General features: G+C 37.8%; 1 protein-coding gene across 1 annotated transcript in view; it reads right to left on the bottom strand.

Annotated features, from left to right (window-relative positions):
• Positions 1–21,799, bottom strand: part of clcn1a (chloride channel, voltage-sensitive 1a) — a 45,894-nt gene that overhangs the window by 14,804 nt on the left and 9,291 nt on the right. The window contains exons 2-13 of the mRNA XM_042011623.1: positions 20,380–20,650; positions 20,162–20,293; positions 18,472–18,605; positions 18,298–18,375; positions 18,077–18,155; positions 17,312–17,437; positions 16,844–16,928; positions 14,968–15,069; positions 14,787–14,871; positions 8,666–8,821; positions 1,916–1,985; positions 771–881 (exon numbers count right to left, since the gene is read on the bottom strand). Of these exons, the coding sequence (XP_041867557.1) occupies positions 771–881; positions 1,916–1,985; positions 8,666–8,821; positions 14,787–14,871; positions 14,968–15,069; positions 16,844–16,928; positions 17,312–17,437; positions 18,077–18,155; positions 18,298–18,375; positions 18,472–18,605; positions 20,162–20,293; positions 20,380–20,650 (1,429 nt within the window). The remainder of the gene's footprint in view (positions 1–770; positions 882–1,915; positions 1,986–8,665; positions 8,822–14,786; positions 14,872–14,967; positions 15,070–16,843; positions 16,929–17,311; positions 17,438–18,076; positions 18,156–18,297; positions 18,376–18,471; positions 18,606–20,161; positions 20,294–20,379; positions 20,651–21,799) is intronic.

Consider the following 21,799-nt stretch of genomic DNA (forward strand, 5'->3'; position numbering starts at 1 on the left):
AAAAGAAAAGCTGTGGGTAGAATAAGAATGAGTGAAAGACCAGACTAAAGTAAAAAGAAAATGAATAAGATGTGTACGTACTAACTAGAAGCATTAGCATCAATATGGGAATACAAAGAGACTTTGAGAGGAAGAAAGCATTGAGAATTAAAAAAAAAAGGACAGGAAAGAGCTGAGGGATCAGGGGATGAAGGGGAGTGATGGCCTTTGTGGGGCAGCTGGAGAGAGACTGAAGGAAGGCCACGTTTCTGGGTCAGTGGTTGAGGTGACAGTAGAGCAAACCAACGGTGACATTTAACTGTCAAGGCAAAGTGACCACATGTTCTGATGGGAAGGCAGAGGAGCTCTAGGAAGGAGAGGATGGAAATCTGGAGGAGTGTGTGTGGGTGGGGGGGTTAAGACGATTTGGTGGGGAGTAAGACAATTTGACATGAGTAACGACTGGAGGGCCGGAGAGTTTGACATAAGGTTAGAAGTAGTTAGAGGAGAGAGATGATGAGCCCAGTGACAGCTGACAGGAAGAAGACAGCCGACCACAGCTGACAATCTGAGGGAGCAGGAAGTTGACAGCTTGATAGTAAGAGTTCGATGGTATGGGCTTTTAAAGTATGCAATTCCAACTGCACATGATTTATAATGATTGTAATTTGTGGAGTCATGGTATGTTGGTCTTTATCAAACTATATTCACAATGAGATTTACAACAGAGTTACTGGTGAAAAGCGATAAATAAGTGGAAAGATTGCTAATACAAGAAACGAGGGACTAACCAATGACTGCGTACCCTCCGGGGATGATGCGGTACAGAATGCCATCGAACACAATCCCATGAGGAAACAGGGTGGCCATAATCTCACCGACCAGCCTGCCAAATGCAGCTCCTACAAGAGAAAGGAAAAGCTAAAGATGAATTTATGTTTGAATTAAGACCTTGAAAAAACATCCAGTAGCATTTTACTCTACATGTCAGCATTGCAATATTTAATTATAATAAAACATGTATATTAAGGTATCTAAATTACATCTGTAAATTACAAGTGAGCCAAAATTATGGAAAATCAGTTGAAAGAGAAGATTTCCAGCAGATTTATCTGCTTTAGAAAAACATCATGCAACAAAGCAAACCACTGTATACTGGTGTGTTGCACAATATCTTTAAGGTTTAATTTGGTTTCATTAAATAGCTGAGATATAATGAGGACAGAGGACACACAAGGTCGCACTTGCAAAATACAGCCAGGAAGTGAAGTGATTGCGGTTTGCAGGCAACTGGCCAAAATATCCATTTCAAACTGCAGTCATGTTAAGAAAAGCTTTTGATCCAACTGAAATATTTGATCTAATTTCTACATACTGGCTACACATAAAAAGGTCCAACAATTCAAAAAATGCAAACACACAAAGAAGCTCCAAGAATCTGGCTTTTATTTTTGCATGTCTGGGAAAAATCTTTCAGAGCAAAACAGGGGCACTGAAATTAAAACATTCAGGTCTACTTTATGTACTACTGAGCCACATAATAAGCATCCTGCATTTTTTTCAAAATCATCTACAGTCAGAAAAACGTGCAACTGCAACCCTGGATCTTTTAATTTTTCATGGATCCCTGGTGATTTGATATGTAAAAATGTTAATACACTGCACAACAGTGACAGTACAAAGGCCAGAGTTTGATATATATAAAAGAAACATACATAATTCAATGTGTATGCACAAAGAGTGGAGAAAAAGATAAGATAAAGATATACCAGATAGAAAATAATGACCCTTTAATCCCTTCATTTCTTTTTCAAATGAAGGCTAACTGTTGATGATAATAGTCTCTATACATGATATATAAAAAAAGAATATAATCTCAGACATCCTTAAGCTGAAATAACTATTGCATGCAAAAGCAAAGAGGGGTTTTGCTCACCAAGTATGAAGACCGGCATGAAGGCTCCGGAAGGGATGGGCATGGTGGTGGCCACTGCAGACATCCAGAACTGCATAAGAGGAGAAAGATGCAGCTGATAAAACGATACTGATAAATATCAGTGGGTAATATGGTCTTTTTTTAATATCAAAATATTGATTACCAAATCGTGAGTTGATTTTTGTTGTCAGCCAGTCAATATGATCCACAAGTAAAAAATTATACTCAATTCTATTTTTTTGGGACATAATCTACCCTTTTTGGTTTCTTTTTTATTAGCAATATTGTTTTCCTGAAGATCACATAATACTAATTAGATTGCAACCGAGGTGCTCTGTTGCATAGCGACAAAGGTGATTCAGTCTCTGCATCCCTTTTAAGGTTGTGTCTCAATTTTTGTATTTTAGTTAATAGAAAACATATAATCCTATTTGGCCACAGACTGATGAGTTACAGAGGTGAAGAGAGTGTGTGTGTGTGTGTGTGTGTGTGTGTGTGTGTGTGTGTGTGTGTGTGATAGGGTGGAGACTCAATCACACCGGGGTGTGCTTGAGCAAGGTGCTTAATCAACAGCTACCGCAGTGAAGTTGCAGAAGATGAAGCTGCCGTTGCATTGGGCGGCTGCCAGCTGATATGAAAGACTGAAAAGACAAAAGGTGCTAACTCCTGCGCCAGGTGAAGAGCTGAAATAAATCTTTCATGTTTGTGTCCAAACATAGTTTATATTAATCTAAATGTAACTTCAAAATAGATTTTCTAATAATGTGCTTCGTTATTGGCCACAGAGAGCTCATCAGAGATAATGACTACCTTCGGAAAAGCTGTGGAATTTTAAAGGTGCGTGGGTGAAAGCATCTGTGTTTTCTAAAATGCCACATGCTGCGCTTTGTCATTTAGATTGAAAAAAGAATTTTTAGAAACATGAAATTACCATTTTACCAATGCATATCATCATTCCACACATCATCACGTCATCAGTGTTTGAGAACTTAATTAGTATGGAACGAGATAAAAACTCATTAACACGTCTCTCACAGGGTGGTTACTGTTCTGATGACAGAAAGGACCACGCTCAGTTCTCTCTTTTAATCATGAGAGCCAAAATCAATCAGAGAAACACCCACAGCTCACAAAACCTGTCTCATAGCACAGAGACGTGTCAGCCGGCACACACTCACATCAGTGTCACAAATCCCGAGAATAAGAGCTGCAACACAGAATTAGTGCAGCTGCTGTTGTGTTTTAAAGTGATAGAAAATAAGGACTAGAACTAAAGATGAAGGAATAGTACAAAATGTGACATTAAAACTTAAATGTGTAACCTAACTGAATATAATGAGCAAAAACCTGGGCAACATCTCACCTCTGTCAGTACAAGATGTCCATCTCAGAAGTCTGAGAAAGTCGAAACACATCAGCAATGAACAATGCTCTCAAGATCTGAACTAGAAAAGCCACAAACCTGTCAGTAAAAAAAGTATTATATACAGGGTCAGATCGAACAGGAACTTAACTTAGGAACCTCACCTGAGTGAAATGATACGGAGATATTTGAGTGGCAGCCAGTACTAAGGAAAGAGGTCCATTGTTTGTCTCTGTTTTCTCCTTTAGCAACAGACCATCTTTATCTCAAGAACAAAAAAGAAAAAAAAGATAGAAAAAAAGGAGGTAATTTCATCCTGCAGTTACTTGTGTTTGCAACCTTTAAACCAATGCTCCGTTTCTATAGTTATCCACGTTCCCTTTGGTGGTACAGGTTTGTCTTGTTTTAAGATGTGCTAAAAGATTGGAAAAATAAGAGGCTTCTAGCTCATTGAAACACTTAAAAACAATCTTAAAATAGACTCTAAAAATGGACTGGAAGCCAGTGATAAAGCTCAAATTTATATGATCACATTTTTGAGTGTTCAAAGTCGAGCAGCTGCGTTTTGAACAAACTTCAGGCGAGACTGACTCATACCTGAATAAAAACTCTAACGGTAGTCCAGTCTCAAGGAAATGAAAGCATGAATCGCTTTCTCAAGGTCAGAAAAAGAGGGGGATAATTTGACCTTAAAAAGGATTCTTAGTTGAAAGAAGCCGGCTCTGATGACGGAATTCATCTGTTTATCAAATAAAAGCATACGATCAAAAATCATGTTCACTTCTCACAAGAGGAGTGAAGAGTCGTTATGATGCAGAAACTAATTATTGAAAATCTAGATTGTTACAATCAGCTAAACAATGAATGAATCAAAAAACATCTATACTTGTTTATAATAACAATTCTGCTTTCTGAATTGCAATCAAATCAAATTATGTTCCTAAATCTTAGGATTGAAAAGTCTGCTGGATGTCAGGCAGAGTTGCAGCAACAAACACAGAAAGAGGGAATCACAAGCATCTCTGAGGCAGATCCAGAGTGTGTGTGAGTGTGTATAAAAGAAAAGCTGACGGCAGCAGACGATATGAAAGCAGAAAAACACAGTGGGTGCACATGTTGTGAGAGGAGTTTTAACATCCAGCTGCTCTCCGCTTTGGCTGAATTAAAATTTCACAACAGGGGAGCGGCTTCACTCAACTGAGGAGCGCCAGTGCAGTGTAAGATGTCGAGTGACAGGCTTTAATATCCTGTTGATAGGATTATCTTTAAGGCATTTTTGCCTAATCTGAGTCTAAACAGCACATATAAACAGAATTAAGCTAACCCTAAAAAGGCCAATAAGAATTTGTGGATTTTAAGGGGAAAATTCTAATTTTGTTCAAGTTATGTTGGGAATATAATGCTGAACTATAAAGATGGCTCTTAATCCAAAAATAAAACAGACCAATTTAAAAAGAAATTATTTGTTATGATTTATACTTAATTAAAAGCAGCTTCTAATACTCAAGAACCAGGTTTATGTTGTTTTTGTTCTTATACATGAGACTCCGAACTAATGAAGCAATGTTTGTCTTGAGACTTTTTAAAAATCATCAACAGTCTCTGCAGCATTTAAGTTCTCTGGCAGGCTGTTCCATAGAGGAGGGCCGTAGTGTTGGAAAGAGGCCTAATAGTTGGTTTTAGTCCTGACTTTAGGAAAAACCAAAAGGCCGGTACCAGAGGACCTCAGGGCCCATAAAACCAGAAGGCCCAAGGCAATAAAGACATTTATGAACGAACCTTAAAATCAATACTGAAACACACAGTGAGCCAATGAATCCATTTTTAAACTGGTGTCGTCAAAATACGTGCAGCTGAGTTTGGAAGTAGTTGCAGTTTTGAAATACACTTTTGGGAAGACCACAGAGCAGAGCATTACAGTATTCTATTTTACTATATATTAAGTCATGCATCAACATTAATTTTGTCCTGGTTAATCTGTAGGAAATTCTCTGCCATCCATCCATCCATTAAAATCTAAAATACAGTTTAAAAGGACATTAACTAGCTCCAGGTCATCAGGAGACACAGTAATATAAAGCTGCGTATCATCAGCATAGCTGTAATGATTCCAATCCAATTGTCTAGGTTTGGCTGGACCGGGCTCAGCCACCTCCTAGTAATTGCTTTTTTATTTGCCACTAAAAGTAGTTGAAACAACTTAACCTCATTCCTATGGTTCAAAAAGATAATGTGGCCTAGGTAGAGAACTTCAAACCTCAAGGGTACTTGAATCTGAAATACTGCACTTAGGGAAGCCTGTATATCCTATATGGTCTTTAAATTGGGACATTCCCAAAAGATATGGTAGTGGTTGGCACCAATCAAGCCACACTGTCTCCAGCATGCCATAGGAGCTCCCTTATAATTTTCCTGGTTTGAAGTATCGTATTATATTCTTCTAATTATATTCTCTCCAGGACATGGAACTGGACGTCGACCATTGAAAAAGACCAAATATTACTCCACACAGCATAGTAATATCTATCCCAGATTCCCTTTCCCATTTAGCCTTTATATACTGGGTGTTATCAGCTCTGGCACAGGAAATAGCTTTGTATAGCTTTGAAGTGGATTTGGAGGGGATCACATCCTTAGCATTTTTCAGGATTTGGTAAAAAAAAAAAAAAAAAAACTGACTCAGCTTTCGAAAGGTCGGTCAATTTATATTCACTGTTAATATATGATCCCAGTTGCAAGTACTTGTGGAATTTACTTCGCCCCAGGCTATAATTGACCTGAAGGGACTCAAAGCTGTGGACAATATTACTTTTAGTAAGTGAAAGAAAGGTTGAAAGGCCGCACATTGACCATGATTTGAAATTAGAGTAATATTTATTAGGAATAAAGTCAGAGTCATACGCAAACCATCTAAAAATTCTTAAAACTGTATGTAGTTTGCAAGAATTGGTAACCTTCTGCCAGACTTGCAGTGTGTGAGACAGCCAAGGGTTCCCTAGTTTTTCCAAGCGGCCCATCAGACCCGTATCCGCAATAGCAGCCTGAACGGGGAACTGACTTGATAAACTGAGCTCCAACACCTTCCACCTAGCTATATATTTTTTATTGCACCAATTTAAGAGGGGGGCTATTTGAGCTGCATAATAGTAATTTCTGAGGCATGGGAGGCCTAGCCCTCCATTTTCCTTGGGGAGTTGAAGGGTGGAATATTTGATCCTCTGTTTCTGACCTTGCCAAATAAATCTGGAAATCCATTTATCCCACTCCTTAAATTGGTCTTCGTTCTCCTCAATAGGCAAATTTCTAAATAGGTATAGTAGTTTGGGGAGTAAATTCATTTTAACTGCACTTACTCTAGAGCTAATGCCCAGGAAAGGGACCAGGTTCCAAGTGTATAGATCGCTTTTTATGTCCAAGGATACTGGTTCATAATTTGCCTGCAAGAGCCTGAAGAGGTCCCTAGTCAGGTGTATTCCTAAATACTTGATATGTTCATTGTCCCAATCTAACTCAAACTTCTTACGTAAAATCGCCGACGGGGAGACACACCGACCCGAGGTGCTAAGTTGCCATCCCCTCTATAACGGCACCGGAAGTCCCGTAAAGTAATTTACAAAAATAGAAAAACCTTCCGAGTAGAAGCTTAAGTTCAAGTAGAAGTCCTGTACACTTTTTCTCTATGAGAAATTCAGAGTAAATATACAGTATTTATTTATTGTTTACATAGCAGAGGTGATTTTGTTGCAATGGAACCTTTTGTTGATTTATCATTTAGTAATGTTGGAATAAAGATGAAAATAAATAAGTTGTGAAATTAATGACTAATAATTGGATCACTGTAAAATCATAGCCATTTCTGAAAATTCTACAAAGAGAATCTACAATCATTACAACCTTTGTTTGGCTTGTTAACACACTTTGTTGGCACCTTTTCATAGCTGATTAGTGATTTTAGTAGCATCCACCACAGAAGTTCCTCACTTCTGTTCATGTGACCTTAAAACCCACAGAAGGTTTTCATTAATATTTGTAAAAAAAAATAAATAAATAAATAAATTAAAAAATTAAAAATATAAGTGTAATTAAAATCTAAAAACCACCTCCATCTCCCTTCTTACAATTTGGCATCTTCTATGGATATCGATGACTATTGCCAAATGGGGTCATGAGATGGACTAACTACTTGAACAAACACTGCCCTCAGGAGTAGCTGATCTAGTTTTACAATGCAGTCATCCAGTAAGTTCTCTGCACATTCCTGGTTGTCTGGTTTGGCTCAACCACCAAACAGGACAGACACAGGCTGAAAGGGCAATCAGGACAGCAGAGAGGATCTTTGGTGTCAAACTGTCCTCCATCTAGGACTTATTCACCTCCAGAGTCAGGAAATGAGCAAGAAACATCATTGCTATCCCATCACACCCCAAACACAACCTGTTCACACTTCTTCCTTCTGGTAGGTGCCAAAGAACATGGTATGCCAGCACAACCACGTTCTGTTTCTTCCCACATGCCATCACTCTGATGAACGCCTGAATCTGTCATACATCATCACAACCATCTGACACCATATCACCCATTTCCTCATCACTGATATAATTTATATACACGGTTAAACTTTGCTGATCACAGCTGCAAAAATTTATATTTTAAAATTTAATGCGAACTTGGGTGATTATGGGTCTGTTCTTGAAACTTTCCAACTGGGATAGGATTATCTTAGACATTTACTAATGCCAGGTCTCATCAATATAGACTTAAAATGGTTAATACTGTTTTATCAAATTCATCTCAATCTATTTTGCTGCCTCCTTATGATTCCTCCACCATTTATTTAAAATGTTTGTAGTATTTTAGTGATTATTTTTCTACTTGAATGCATTCTCCGGAATTATTTCAAAGTGCTATAAACTTTTTGCTGATTCACAGTCACCCAAGCACCTAGCCTAGATTTATATACAGTGCATGTCTAAGCTCATAAGACAGCATACTCGTGAATCTCCCTGTGTGTCTGTGTGTGTGTGCCTGCTTTAAAGAAAATATAAGAAAGCTAAAACTATGGGCAGATTGCCAACACCATTGACCTTGGACAAGAAAAAACAAGACAAATACACATACACAGATGTCCCTGTCACCAACACAGAACATGAATGACCTGCAACAAATGCCCCTTATGAAGAGAAGGATGACGAAGATGCTGACGTCAAGGGAAGCCGGCCCTCGCGCACACATTCACAAGCTCACACCAATGCATACTGGCAGATGCAAGACAAGCATGCACTTGCAGAGACCAATGCACCGAAACACACACACAGAAACAATGACACACGCTTGATATGCGCATGAATATCTAAGTGACCCAGCAAAATCCCCTAGCAGCCACATACCTTCATGAGGAAGAAGAGCAGCAGGATGACAAAGACGCTGACGTCGGGATGCAGCCAGGCGGCGGAGCGGCCCAGACCGACTGGGGGAGGAGATCCTGAAATCTTCGTCCATGTGAAGTTATCAAACAAAGAGCTGATGCACTCTCGGGGCATCAACTGTAGACAGGTGGGAGAGGAGGTAGAAAGAGGAAGAAAACAGTGGAAGCAGAAGAAGGGAAGGGGGAGCATAGAGGGGTGTCAGCAAGAGAGAAAAATAGAAGAGTGGTTAGAAATCTAAGTCAGGTGGGCAGAGAGACAGAAATTGATGTTGGTTAAAAAGAATAGTGGAAGCAATGACAGAAAAAAAGAAAAATGAGGTGAAGAAGTGGGTCGAAGGTAAAGGGAAGCAAGTACACATTAGAGGATAATAAGGTCAAAAATAAAGGTTTATAAAAGGTGATCAGGGTTAAGAAAAGGAGGTTTAGTCAAGAGAGGAAACAGAGAAAGAAGAAAAGATTAGAGGAAAAAAGGAAGAAAGAAAAAAAGATTAGACAAAAGGGAAAAAAAGATGAAGAGGGGAAGAAAGTCAAGAAAAACAGGCAGTAAAGCATTTGGAAATTTGGAAAGATGGGCACTGGTGGCAATGTAAAATGACTCATTCCTTGATGAGTCATGAATGACTAATTCACTTGAGCTATGTTCCTCCACATTTGCATAAAACTCTGAATTTGCTCACAGACACAAATCCCAGTGCCTCAAATAATACCTCTCTAGGAGGGGGGACAACAACAACACCACTGCTTAAAACTTCCTGCTGGTGTTAGGGTTGAATTTCGTCCCTGAAATGTATCATTTCCAATGGCAGCGAAAATGTGAGGATTAACCCTGTGAAAAGCTGCTGACAGCCTTGGAAGAGCTGGATGAAATGCCTCTCCTCTTCATGTTTTTTTAAAGTTGTGGGTTCAAGTCTGGTCCACAAACCTTGCAGCATCTTATCTCTTCTGGTTTTGCTACCTCCTCTGTCATTCTGCACTGTGCTATCAAGCTGGATTGGAAGGATTTCATGCTATAAAAGCTCCATATGCACTCATACAGGAGAAAAGGGATTTCTGTCAAAAAATGTTGGATCCATTTTGCAACACGACTCTCTGAGGTGAAGCTATTTAAATTAATATATCACCCAAATCCACTGCCATTAAAAAAAAAACAACAAAAAAAAAAAAAAAACCTGAGCATTTGTTTAAAAGGTGTGATGCATTTCTACAATGAGGGTGTAAAGCATGTTAAGGTGTTACTGACTGACATATGCACACACACACAGGCATTTTCTCACACACCTGGTTTTTGCTAAGCAGTCTATTCTGAGCATCTGTGAAACACATGATGAGCCTTTAGTTCTGGCTTAGTGAGCTGTTGATACACAGCTATCTGAGATTTCACCTTGAAGCTCCTTTTGTAAAGCAGAGAAGACTACAAGACAGGCTGACTCAATTCATGTAGAAACAAGGACACTGACTTCACAATGAGGCCGCAGATGCACATTAATATGGTGATTGTGTTCAAATATTCTAGATATATAAATCAGCCAAAACATTAAAACTGCTGACAGGTGAAATGAGTTAAATAAGCCAGTGCCACACTGGTCATGCTATAATGCAGTGTTTTGCTGGAAGACCTTTAGTCCTGGTATTTGACATGGACCACCCATGTAAACATGGTTGCCTATGCATACACAACATGCTCTGCTGCATCATACAAAAAACAGCAGCTCTACAGACCTAACAAAGAGAAAACAAACATGACATAGAAACTCCATAGATTGCATTAGATACATTTACATGCACAGGAAAATGACAATATTCACTATTTAAGACCATACTCAGACTCAGCAACAAAAACAGCATTTTCTAATTATCTTGAATAAAAAGTGGTTATATTCTCAGTAAGCAACAACAAAATTTAGTTATGTGGAGTATGCCAGTCTTGGGCCAAGAACATGCTTGCATTTTAACCTCACGTTTGTGAAGGAAACCAGTTCTGAGTGTAATTGTACTTGCTTGTGTACCAGGATTGTTACTGAAGGATTCCACTGGGAGCGCATTAGAGACTGGAGTGAGTTGCAGAATGTGTGTGGTTCAAACAAAATGATAAATGTAGCATAGGGGTGCCCAAGTTCAGTCCTCGAGATCTATTATGCTGGAACTTTTAGATGTAATTCTTCTTCAATACATCTCAATCAAATGGCTAAATTCCCTCATCCACATGTCATTCAGCTCTGCAGATGCCTGGTAGTGAGCCATTCATTTGATTCAGGTGTGTTGGGGAAGGGTTGCATCTAAAAGTTGTAGGATAGTAGAAGAAAGTTGAGGACTGGACTTGGGCAACCCTGAATAAAGGAGGTTATTAGAGAAGTTATTTGGTTAATTTTTTTCATCATGTCAGAAGAAAACTACAGCAGCAGTGTCGTAGATGGTATGTAAGGCCTTTGAAACAAGAATGTCATGTCTTGCTTCGAAACTTTCCAGCATTTTTGCCACTATTGATCCCCATAGCTTACTTCCAGTCATATTGCAGCTTTCAAGTGCAAAGCATTACTTTCTAAGGACTTCTAAAACAACACATCAAACAAAGGCAAACTATGCTAGGCAGCCAAGACAAACGTGTACTTGTAATTAAAAGCAAGTATATTTTCAGCTTTAGCTCCATTGTGTTGAAATGCAGGGGTGTAACAATACACAAATTTACATAAATACCTTGATTCAGTTTTCAATGAGCCAAATGCATAATTCTAAACTGAAAATAATCTATGAAACACCCATATGGTAATAACATTAATGACAAGCTTAAGAAAGAACTCAAGTAGAATTGTTTTCATCACAATGGAAACAATTTGTTCTAACAACCAAAATTTCTTAATTTGATTAAGAAAATTTCGATATCCAAAGGTGTGGTAAAGTCTGATTAAACTAACTTGGTTATTATAACTAAGTTCTAAAAATTTGTTGTTTGAGAAAATCAATAGGTTTACACCAGGGCTAAAGTCCAGTCCTCAAGATCTACTGTCCTGCAACAATTAGATGCAACCCTTCTCCAACACATCAAATGGCTGAATTTCCTCATCAGCATCACACTCAGCTCTGGTAATGAGCCATTTGATTCAGGTGTGTTGTAGAAGGTACGCATCTAGAAGTTACAGGATGGTTGATCTTTAAGACCAGACTTGGGCACGCCTGGTTTACACTATATCCTGCTTTAATTAGTACAAATTTAAATTAGTTCTTTCAGTTTTCTTTTAGGTTATATTAAACATTTAAAACTCAATATATTTAATACGGTACAGTGTATTTTGTTAAAATAACTTCTTTTTTTTTTTTAATTCTTAACCTAAATTCAGTTTAGGAAAAAAATATATTTTGATATTCCAGTTGTTAACTGCAATTTCATTTAAATGGAAGTGACTGTTAAAACAGCATGTGACATCGTCTCATTTCAAATCAATGGCTCCTGAATCAGATCAAATAAAAATTGCATTGTGGCACAATTTGAGATATCTGCAATTGTGATCAGCTTAGTCAAAATACTGTCTAGTGATTTCCACCTCTTTAGAAATGTCCCCTACTAATCCCACTACAACTAGCAGATTTTCAATTATATCATTTCACAGTTTACATGCTGCCTTAGTACACAAATCCGCTAAACTAATGAATGACTTTGGGCCTCTTTTATTTTTATAATAAAGAATAAACTAAACTGTTGATTATTTTCAGCTTGTTTTCATACATCAGGTTGCTTGTTTCACAGCAGAATAAGAATGTTAGTGTATAAAAACAACATACTTTTTGGGTGAGGAAAAGGCTCAATTAATCCACTTTAAACAAAAACGGGGGACAACAAAAACAGCAAAATCGTCCAGAAAGAGGAGCGAGTGGTTGTTAGAAGTAAATGTCTGCTGTGGATCATTTATGTGTTACAGTATAATGATCTAACAAATAAGAGAAGAAGAGAAACTCATTCATCCCTCCAGATTCTGATGAGTCGGTGTAACACCTGGTGGAGATGTAAAGCCACACTTAATGATGATGTGTAATTCCCTCCTGGAGTGAAATTCTCCGCTTATTTGCTTTACTGTGGGCAGATCAGCCCTGTTTGAAATCAACTGTCCAACATATCACAATAAAAGGCTAAAAGAATCTAGTTGCAGTCTTGTGATTTGTGACCCTACAAGATTCACAGTCTTTGTCAAATCTCAGTCTGAGACTAGGCTGAGACTTAAGACTAAACAGAGTCTTGTGCAAATCTTTTAAAAGTCTTCTGGTGTAAGCCCAGCCTTAGATTGAGTTCAATAGTCAAAATGCTGCTGTCCAAGTACATATAGCCAATGTGACCAAAAATGGATTAAGCCCCAACACAACCCATGGGACTCTTGTAGAAAGGGGCCTTCTCCCTCACTTTTTGCCATTTTTATTGAACCCTTAGCAGCTGCCAGAAGACAAAATAAAGAAATTAAAGGAATCCATACAAACAATATAGAACCTAAGATGATGTATTACTTTTCCTCCAGAACTCACGACATCTCTCCACCAGGTCTAGCAAGATTCCATAAATTCCATAATTTAAAATGAATGAATGAATAAATGAATGAGCGAGCTTATCAAGAGAAGCCTTATACCCATAAAGCTCCCCTTGGCAAAGCAAATATGTTTTGCACAACACAGCAGCCAGACCATCATTCTGCCTGCTACCATGGTGTACGGGAGAAGTAAAAAAAATAAATAAATAAATAAATTGGCCTACACAATATTAGGGTTTTAATGTTGTCACAAAATGTGCAAAAACTATACTACAAAAATATTACTAACTACATATAATAGCAACCTCCCTCATCCATGTTTCCAAAGGATTATGTGTTTTACTGAAAAAAAAAAAATCCTCTGCTTATATTCCCTGTGTTGATTCTCATTTCACCATGTTGAAACCTTTGGGTTTTAGGTTGAAAACTTTTGCCAGTAGGTGATTAGACACCAGCCAATGACAGCATGCAGGTGTGAGAACCATAAATTTGCAGTTCCTTGAGTTGGAGCCCTAATCAGTCTCCCTCCTGTTAGTTGCTTCTCACACATTCATGCTTGAACAGCAGAGCAGGGACTTTGACATTAAATCATCTGATGCAGCACCTTCCTACAAGGCTGTGTGAAGGCATGGATGTATCAACTCAATCTTATTATGCTGTCGATCAAAGAAGGAAAAACAAAACTCTGATTTCATATGACCAAAGAAAGCCACAGATTTGGTGAATTTCTTCTCCAGAGGTCTGCTTTTAAAATACTGTTTTTTAATTGTTTACTGCTGATCTATCTACCTCACCCTTGTCGCACAAGATATTATAGTTATTTCAACGCAGTTTAATGCAGCAGGGCAAATTACTGAAGCTACATCTTGCAACTATTGAAGTTTCAAACCTTCATGCCTTGTGACACAACTGAGCTCTGTTCATAAAGAATCTTCCAAATCTGCATCGTAAATGCACCCTGAAATCGAGCAATTTTCACACATCAAAAATAGTGATCTTTACATTAAGTCTTTAAGTCCTTTTAGCCTTTTGCACATTTAACTGAATTAATTTTATGACATGAATATTACTGCGTGACCAAAGCTTGCTGCTGTTTGGGCACACAAAAACACATTAGGGGGCTCACTGAAGCAAAGAAAGGTCACAGTTTGAACTTTAATACCAAAATAATCCTGTGATGTTGCATCAGTTCAAGGTATGAGCTGCCTCCCATTTATCTGATGCCTCTCTGATGATGCTTCACACCAAAGGAAAACTAAGAAGAAAAATACTAAAAGATCTGACTGTTGGTGACAGATTTCTTTGTATTGCGGATCTGGATGGATCTGGATGGAGCTTTAAAACCTGCTGCTCTGAGTTGGCTTTCAGGGGATAATGACAATTGCCAGAGAATATTCTGTTTATTGGGCACCAAAGTTTTGCTCCTTTTTGTAAATAAATATATTGACCAAATGTTTTCAAAAGCATGTACATTTTATAGTCAACATAGCAGATGTTCATATATGAATTTCATGTAGGGCATTCTGCGTTTGCTTAAGAGACAGATAAGACTGACAAGATCTGAGCTCTGACCTCGCCTGCCATGAACTGTCCAAATCCAGGTGGGAAAGTCAAGGTGGAGATAATGAACGTAACCACAGCAGGAAAGACCAGTCGACTGGAAGAAAAAGAAAAGAAAAGAAAAAAAAAAAGGAATTGGGTGGTAGAAATTGCAATACATAAAATTTTCATAACCAAGCATACAGAGACTTACTGTTTAATCAGGAAGCGAGTCATAGCGTTTGGTCGTCTCATAAACAAAACCACTCTTCTGTTGAGATAGACAAAAAACGCTCCCAAAAACCCACAGGAGATCCTGCACAAATAATATAGTCAAATTAAGTTAACAAGCATTTAACACTTTCAATGCACTACATGTGAAAATTGCCCCGAAAACAGAAAATCTCCATCTGTGGAAAAATAAATTAATTATAAAGTATTACAAAGACATGCATGTTTAGGTTAATTGATGACTCTAAATTCTCCCTAGGAGTGAGTGTGTGTGTGAGTGGTTGTTTGTCCCCTATGTGTTGGCCCTGCGATGGACTGGTGACCTGTCCAGGGTGTACCCTGCCTCTCACCTGTTAATGCTGGGATAGGCTCCAGCTTACCCACGACCCGTAATGGAATAAGCGGTACAGAGAATGAATGAATGAATATTACAAAAAAGACTTTAACCAACACCACATAAACCTCTGATATTAAGGGCACATACACACCAGAATTGTTCGGTGGACTCTGATTGGACAGGGAATTCCGAAAATTTTGCACTTTTGTTTAGTTTGCTTTCACACTTTACTCAAGCAGACCAAACCACTTTGATCATGTCATGCAGTAACAATAACTGCTTGCAAGGGGCAGTACTCCCCAAAACGACTGCTGACCATAAAGAAAGAAGAAGAAAGTCCGGCTCATTGATTGCCCAGGGCCAAAAACGGCTTCTTCACTGCAAGTAAACAGTTGAGCAACAAATTAAATTGGTTTTTGGGGTTTCTCTTTTTTTACTTTGGTCTTAAAACCTAAGGTGGTTTTCACATGAATTTGTCAAGCATGAACAGCAGGAGAGGAGGCAATCTGACATGTTGCAGTACGTTGAGTCATACGTCACTTTTTATCTTTGGTATAATGTAGAAATATGCCAAAGTATAGAAGTATAGATATAAAAAAATATAAAAACTTGGAAGTGCTGGCCTTTGGCATCATCATCACCATAATAACCACCACCCCCAAGATGTTTTACCACCAAATGCTTTTACCACCTAACTTGATTCACATGAGTCCAACCTCCCATATGCCGGCTAGTTCAGTGATTAAGCAACATGTGACAAAGTTTTTGCAATTTGCATAATGTTTTGATGTTTTTTAAGATTTAAAAAAATTGAGTATGAAAGATTAACTAGGATCGTAATGGTAAAATGTATATAATATCATTAAAAGCCATGTTTAAATTAGAATCTAATCACTTTGCTGTTTTATCTTAAACCATAATTTATGCTTTATTTTTTAAGACCCACTATTATTACTGTCATAAAAAAGGCAAGAAGAAGAAGAGATGATAATGTACTTTTTGTTTACTTGCCCTAAGACTGCATATGGTAATTAGCCTCTTCTGAGATTAATTTGTTTTGTGCGTGGTGCCCAAAAAATAAACAAAAAAATGAACTATCTGAGGAAGAAAGAAGAAGTGTCCCAGGGTGTCAGTAACAATTTGGGAGATCTTTGAGGGTAAATATTTGAGAAATGGAGGATCATACTTCTTATCTAATGCAAAAACAGATAGTTGTGCATGAATCGAGTTTGTCAAAGAACTGAAAACATGAGAGGTGAATTGATTTAGGCAAAATAAGAAAGCAAAGAAATAGATGGAAATCACTAAAGCAGCATCAGAATTTCTTGTTTATGTAATTTAGCCAACTGATATAGATGTAGCACAACTAGACAGGAACAGGGAGCATTTGAGGTGATTCCCATCTCCAACTTTAACTCTAAATGTTGGCAATTGTTAGTTTGTTTATCGTTTTTATCTAAACAAGTTTTTTACCTTACAAATGTGTGTCATTTGCAGTTGTCTCAGTTTGGTAATCACTCACCCGATGATGGCAAAGGCTGGTAGCTCCTGCAAGTCAAAGGGAAAATCCATACGAAAGTTTGTCCTGAACAGAGCAGTGATGGTCACTAGAAAACAAAGAAAATTTGAAATGTTGAAATTCATCTCACCAGTTATTGATTCAACCACTAAATGGATACCAAGTGGTCATTTCAGCAGAACAAAAGTCAGCTTAAACCTTGTAACAACCAAAATCATTTGTTTTACTCAACAGCTTCAGTGTTTTCATAACAAAAAACATTAAAATAGACATAAAACAAACCCTGATGTTAAGTGATGGAGAAGCACAGCATCTAATGAAACGTGTTTAGAACACATATACATATTGTGTGCCAGCATAAAGGCGTGATGGATATTGGAGTAAGGGCGCCCTCTGGTGGAAGTCTGAGAAAGTGAAAGTAACATGATCAGGCCTAAAATATCAACTTAATACTCTCCTTCCCTTTCATACCTGCATCTTTGTTAAACACAGACAGCACTCTAAAGATGAAGGCACTAAATGTAGCAGCAAAGTATCCTCTCCAGTAGTTTCTGACAGCAAAGTATGTGGATGTTACCTCAATACTGAAAAGCACACCTGGTGGAGAGAAAAAAGGCCAATAAAATATTAGACAGGCACCTCAAAAACTACATTTCTAATAAAATAACTTATTCAAGAGGATACTTAAACTATGAATAAATATTACAGGATATTTTCAGCTTGTTCTTGTTTTGGCTTTTAGATTAGTTTCTTCAAAACATGTTTGCTGATGATAGATGAAAATGCCCAAAGAAAGAAAAGAAAAGAAAGAAAACAAAGAAAGAAAAGAAAGAAAGAAAAGAAAAGAAAGAAAAGAGAGAAAGAAAGAGAATCTAAAATAAGAAAGAAAGAAAGAGAAACTAAAATAAGAAAGAGAAAGAAAGAAAGAAAGAAAGAAAGAGAATCTAAAATAAGAAAGAAAGAGAAAATAAAATAAGAAAGAGAAAGAAAGAGAAACTAAAATAAGAAAGAAAGAGAAACTAAAATAAAAAAAAGACTAAAATAAAATGAAAACACAATAAAATGACTGAAACAAAATAGAATAAGATTAAATTAATTAAAATAAACTATTTGATTAAAGTAAATAAGACAAAATAATTTATTTAAAAAAATATAAGATTAAATGTCAAATAAATTAACTGGATAAAATAAAATTAAAATAAAATGTTAAACAAGAGAGAAAAAGAGGTCATGTACCTCCAAGTGGAGTACCAAAGCAGCAGCCCACCCCAACTGCACAGCCCACTGTGAGGATGTCTGTATAACAGTATGGGTTCTACTGATCCAGAGAGGGAGGAGACAGCATTAAACAGTAGAAAAGTATCACATAGATGAAGAATATCTTATGCTGTACACATTCTTGATTGTCAAATTAAATATTTTATGGAAACTATGTGTGTTTCCTGACATCAGCTTACCTGATAAACTCCTGAAAAGAAGGACATGAAGCGGCTGAGAACGGCTGCACAGATACTGGCAATGTGGACAAAAGGGCCCTGAAAAGAAATGAACAAGAAAACTAAATAAATGAAGCAATAAGGCGTTGGGATGAATACATAAATGTTTAATCTCGTTTTTGTTTTTTTACTTACCTCTTTTCCTACTGGCATGCCACTGCCCAAAGCTGCAGTCAGACCAATGACTTTGGCCACAAAGGCTTTGAGTGTTAGATATTCCTTTAGTACAACCCCTCTCAGGATGGTCTTCAACTCTGGGATACCAGAACCTTTAAAAGAAGGTAAGACAGAGTTTGTTTAAGCCGGAGGGGAAGATACTAGCTTTTGTAGACCTTGTAGAATTTAAAGCACCTGTGTACTCTTACGCCAAAACTATGACACAAAGAGACTAAACACTTAAAATTACGATTCCCTTGATAAAATGTTATAATATTGTCCTTGTTCAGAAGGGTTAGCAACCAAATGTTTGGATAAGAATCTGAATTTGTCAGACTTAATTTTTAATGTACTAAAATATTGTTCACCTCCTGGTTACATCTTTGAATTCAGCCTGGTATTGTAAGATAAATACACAAACGTAAAATGTGGGAACTCCCATTGTATTTTCAATGTCCAGGGTGTGTTATTAAGACAGAAAAGCCTCTGAACAATACTTAAGAGACCTACCCATCAGAGCTATGAAACATGTGATGTAATACTCAATGACAAGCCTCACTGGAGTTTTAATGTTAAGTCACATTTTTATCAAACCCATAACATCTCAGATACACACTGTGACTGGCCCACCCTGTGAAAACCAAGGTGGATCTGAAATGGGGCCAAAAGTATACACCAGATGGGAGCTCCTTTCCTTTCTACTTACTAGGCCACCCTGAAGTAACGATTCTCAAATTTTCATCCAACTAAAAGGCAGCTGTACACAGAAAAACGTATGATATATATAAATGATGATAATGAGGAAGCAGAGAGGTACAGACCAATAGCTTGAGGAGCAACCAGGTGACAGAAGATGGAGGAAAAGAGGATAAACATCAGAGGATAGGAAACCCAAGCCAGGTACTGCAGGGGGATGTTCCCCCTCAGCTCTCCATGAATCCATTTATAGGCTGAAGAGGAATGGGTTAGAAAGAGGAAATTGACAAGCAACATGAGTGAATTGGATGAATAACCAAATTAGATGAACAGATAGAGACAAAATGAAAATAATGGCTTGATAAGGAGCAAAAGAAAGGGGAGAGAGGAATAAAAAGAAACAAAAAGCATGATGGACAGAACCAGTATATTTACTGGTGAAGGTGAAGTAAATAAATGTTAAGAAAGGTTTTCTTGAACTGGAGTGATGTGGAAAAACTAGTCTGAGTAGTGTCACCAGAAGGTGGCAGTATAGGTTACAGTGATGCAGTTGTCCTATCCTGAAACTAGATCTCTTACCTGAGGAGATGATGACAAGAAATGGTTTTGCTTTTATGAATGCACTCTCTAGCAACACCTCAGTTATTTTACATCTGGTAAGATGTTGATCAGTCACATGAGTCTGACCTGAAACAGCTGGTGAGGTTGTAATTAAAGCTGCTGATATTAACCAGGTCTAACGCAATTCTTAAAAGTTATTTCCAGGCCACCTAATGTGCATCAAGTACTCCTTGAATTCAGCAAAAATCACCACAGCTAAGTATATGGTGTTTCCATTGAATTTTCTTATTAACATTTTCTGAAAGCAAAGCTAAAATGGGAATGGAAATCTAACCAAAAGGGGTTTCCTTTTTTGGCACCAATATCTAACTTATTTCATGTCCTAAGAATGTGGTGATCTTTATAGCTGTACCTTGCAGGCTCTTTGCACTGGCATAGTCCATTGTCCAGCTGACTAGTGCCATTGTAATACCCAGCAGAATCAGGAAAATCCAGTCCTCTCCCAGCCTTGTCACAAGGAATCGCTGCACTCGTGCTATACAGTCTGTAAAAAAACAGATAGACAAAAAAAAGGGTAAATAAAGCATGAATTCATCCCCTTTCATAAATATATTATTTAGTACTCCTAACCTCTGCATTTGGAGTAGGAGCGCTTCTTCTTCATAGACGAGGTGAGATCTTGTTCAGGTGTTTGCTCATCAGTACACTCTCTGTCCATGTTGGTCTGATATTTAGTCCTCTGCCTGCTGTGATGACCATGGCCATGGCGACCATGCCCGTGCCGTGTCCTCCCATGGTTGTGATGGTGATTACCATGTTTTTTGATCTGCCTCTCTGTCAGCAGGCGTGTGGCCTCCCGCCTCCCCGAGCCTCCTTGGTGCTCTTGGTATTCCCCATAGAGCTGTAAGCCAATCAGTGGACCGGTCCGTTCAACAATTAATACACAAGAAGGCAAATCATTAATTCATACACATCAACTTGCACCAACAGTTCCAAAGCAAGATTGTAACGAGTAAGAACGTGGAGTGTGATAGTATTCTGGCAGAGAAGCATTCGTTTTAAAAATAGACGGGACCATGTTGACCCACGCAGCTCTATTGGAAGCGGAAATATGATTTATCACCTCTGGACAGGCTCCCTGAAAACTACCCAGGACATCTGGGGAAGATATTAATTTTCATTCCAGCCTGTCTCAGTCTCTCTGCCACTAGTAAACATGTTGAAGCTCACAATGGAAGATTCTCTCATTTGTATTTTTTATTTATTGTATTATTTTAAACAAAACATCTCAAACATCCAACATAAACCTACCAAAGCACATTCTTTATTCTTCTCCTTCACATATTAATTTTCTATTCTAAATCTGATATAATGCAGATACTTTCTCTTCTGTATTTTAACCTGAATGCTACTGGGAATTTTTTTCTTTGGACTTCAACAGGATATGTGAGAAGGATACATTGATTGTAATCTAATTACAATTTAGTTAATTTGGTAATTTAGTCAAATTAAAGTTAGAGGTTCTCCCTGACAGCTAAAGCAATGCTGTGATGTGACACTAGAGGTCTCCAAAGTTGAGACTTGAATAAAAAATTTATGTTGGATTATGTGTACCCACACCGCAAAAATATGCATTCAATAAACCAGCTATACTCATGGTATCAATTAATTTACATATCTAAGCAAGTCAGAATTATAAATAATTGCAACATAATATAACAAATATTTGGCTGTGGCTCCAATGTGTTCGTGCTACTATAACAGATGCAGACAATTGCACTCCAGGAATATAAGCGACAAGCTGGTAAGGTGTGTGTGATGCCAACACTTATGATGACCATGCAGTAACCTTTCAACAGCTTCTAATGTAGCAGGTTCATGGACAGGGCGTTTAAAAGATGGATGGATTTATATAGACACACATGTACATAAAGCATTGTAGAAGCTGTGTGTGCTAGCACATGTGAGTGTGTGCCTGTGTGCATGTGTGTGTGTGTGTGCGTGCATACAGGAATGCTAGTCACTGCACAGTGAAATTTAATGAGCCAAA

The sequence above is a fragment of the Melanotaenia boesemani genome, chromosome 17 (assembly GCF_017639745.1).
Source record: "Melanotaenia boesemani isolate fMelBoe1 chromosome 17, fMelBoe1.pri, whole genome shotgun sequence".
Taxonomy (NCBI): domain Eukaryota; kingdom Metazoa; phylum Chordata; class Actinopteri; order Atheriniformes; family Melanotaeniidae; genus Melanotaenia; species Melanotaenia boesemani.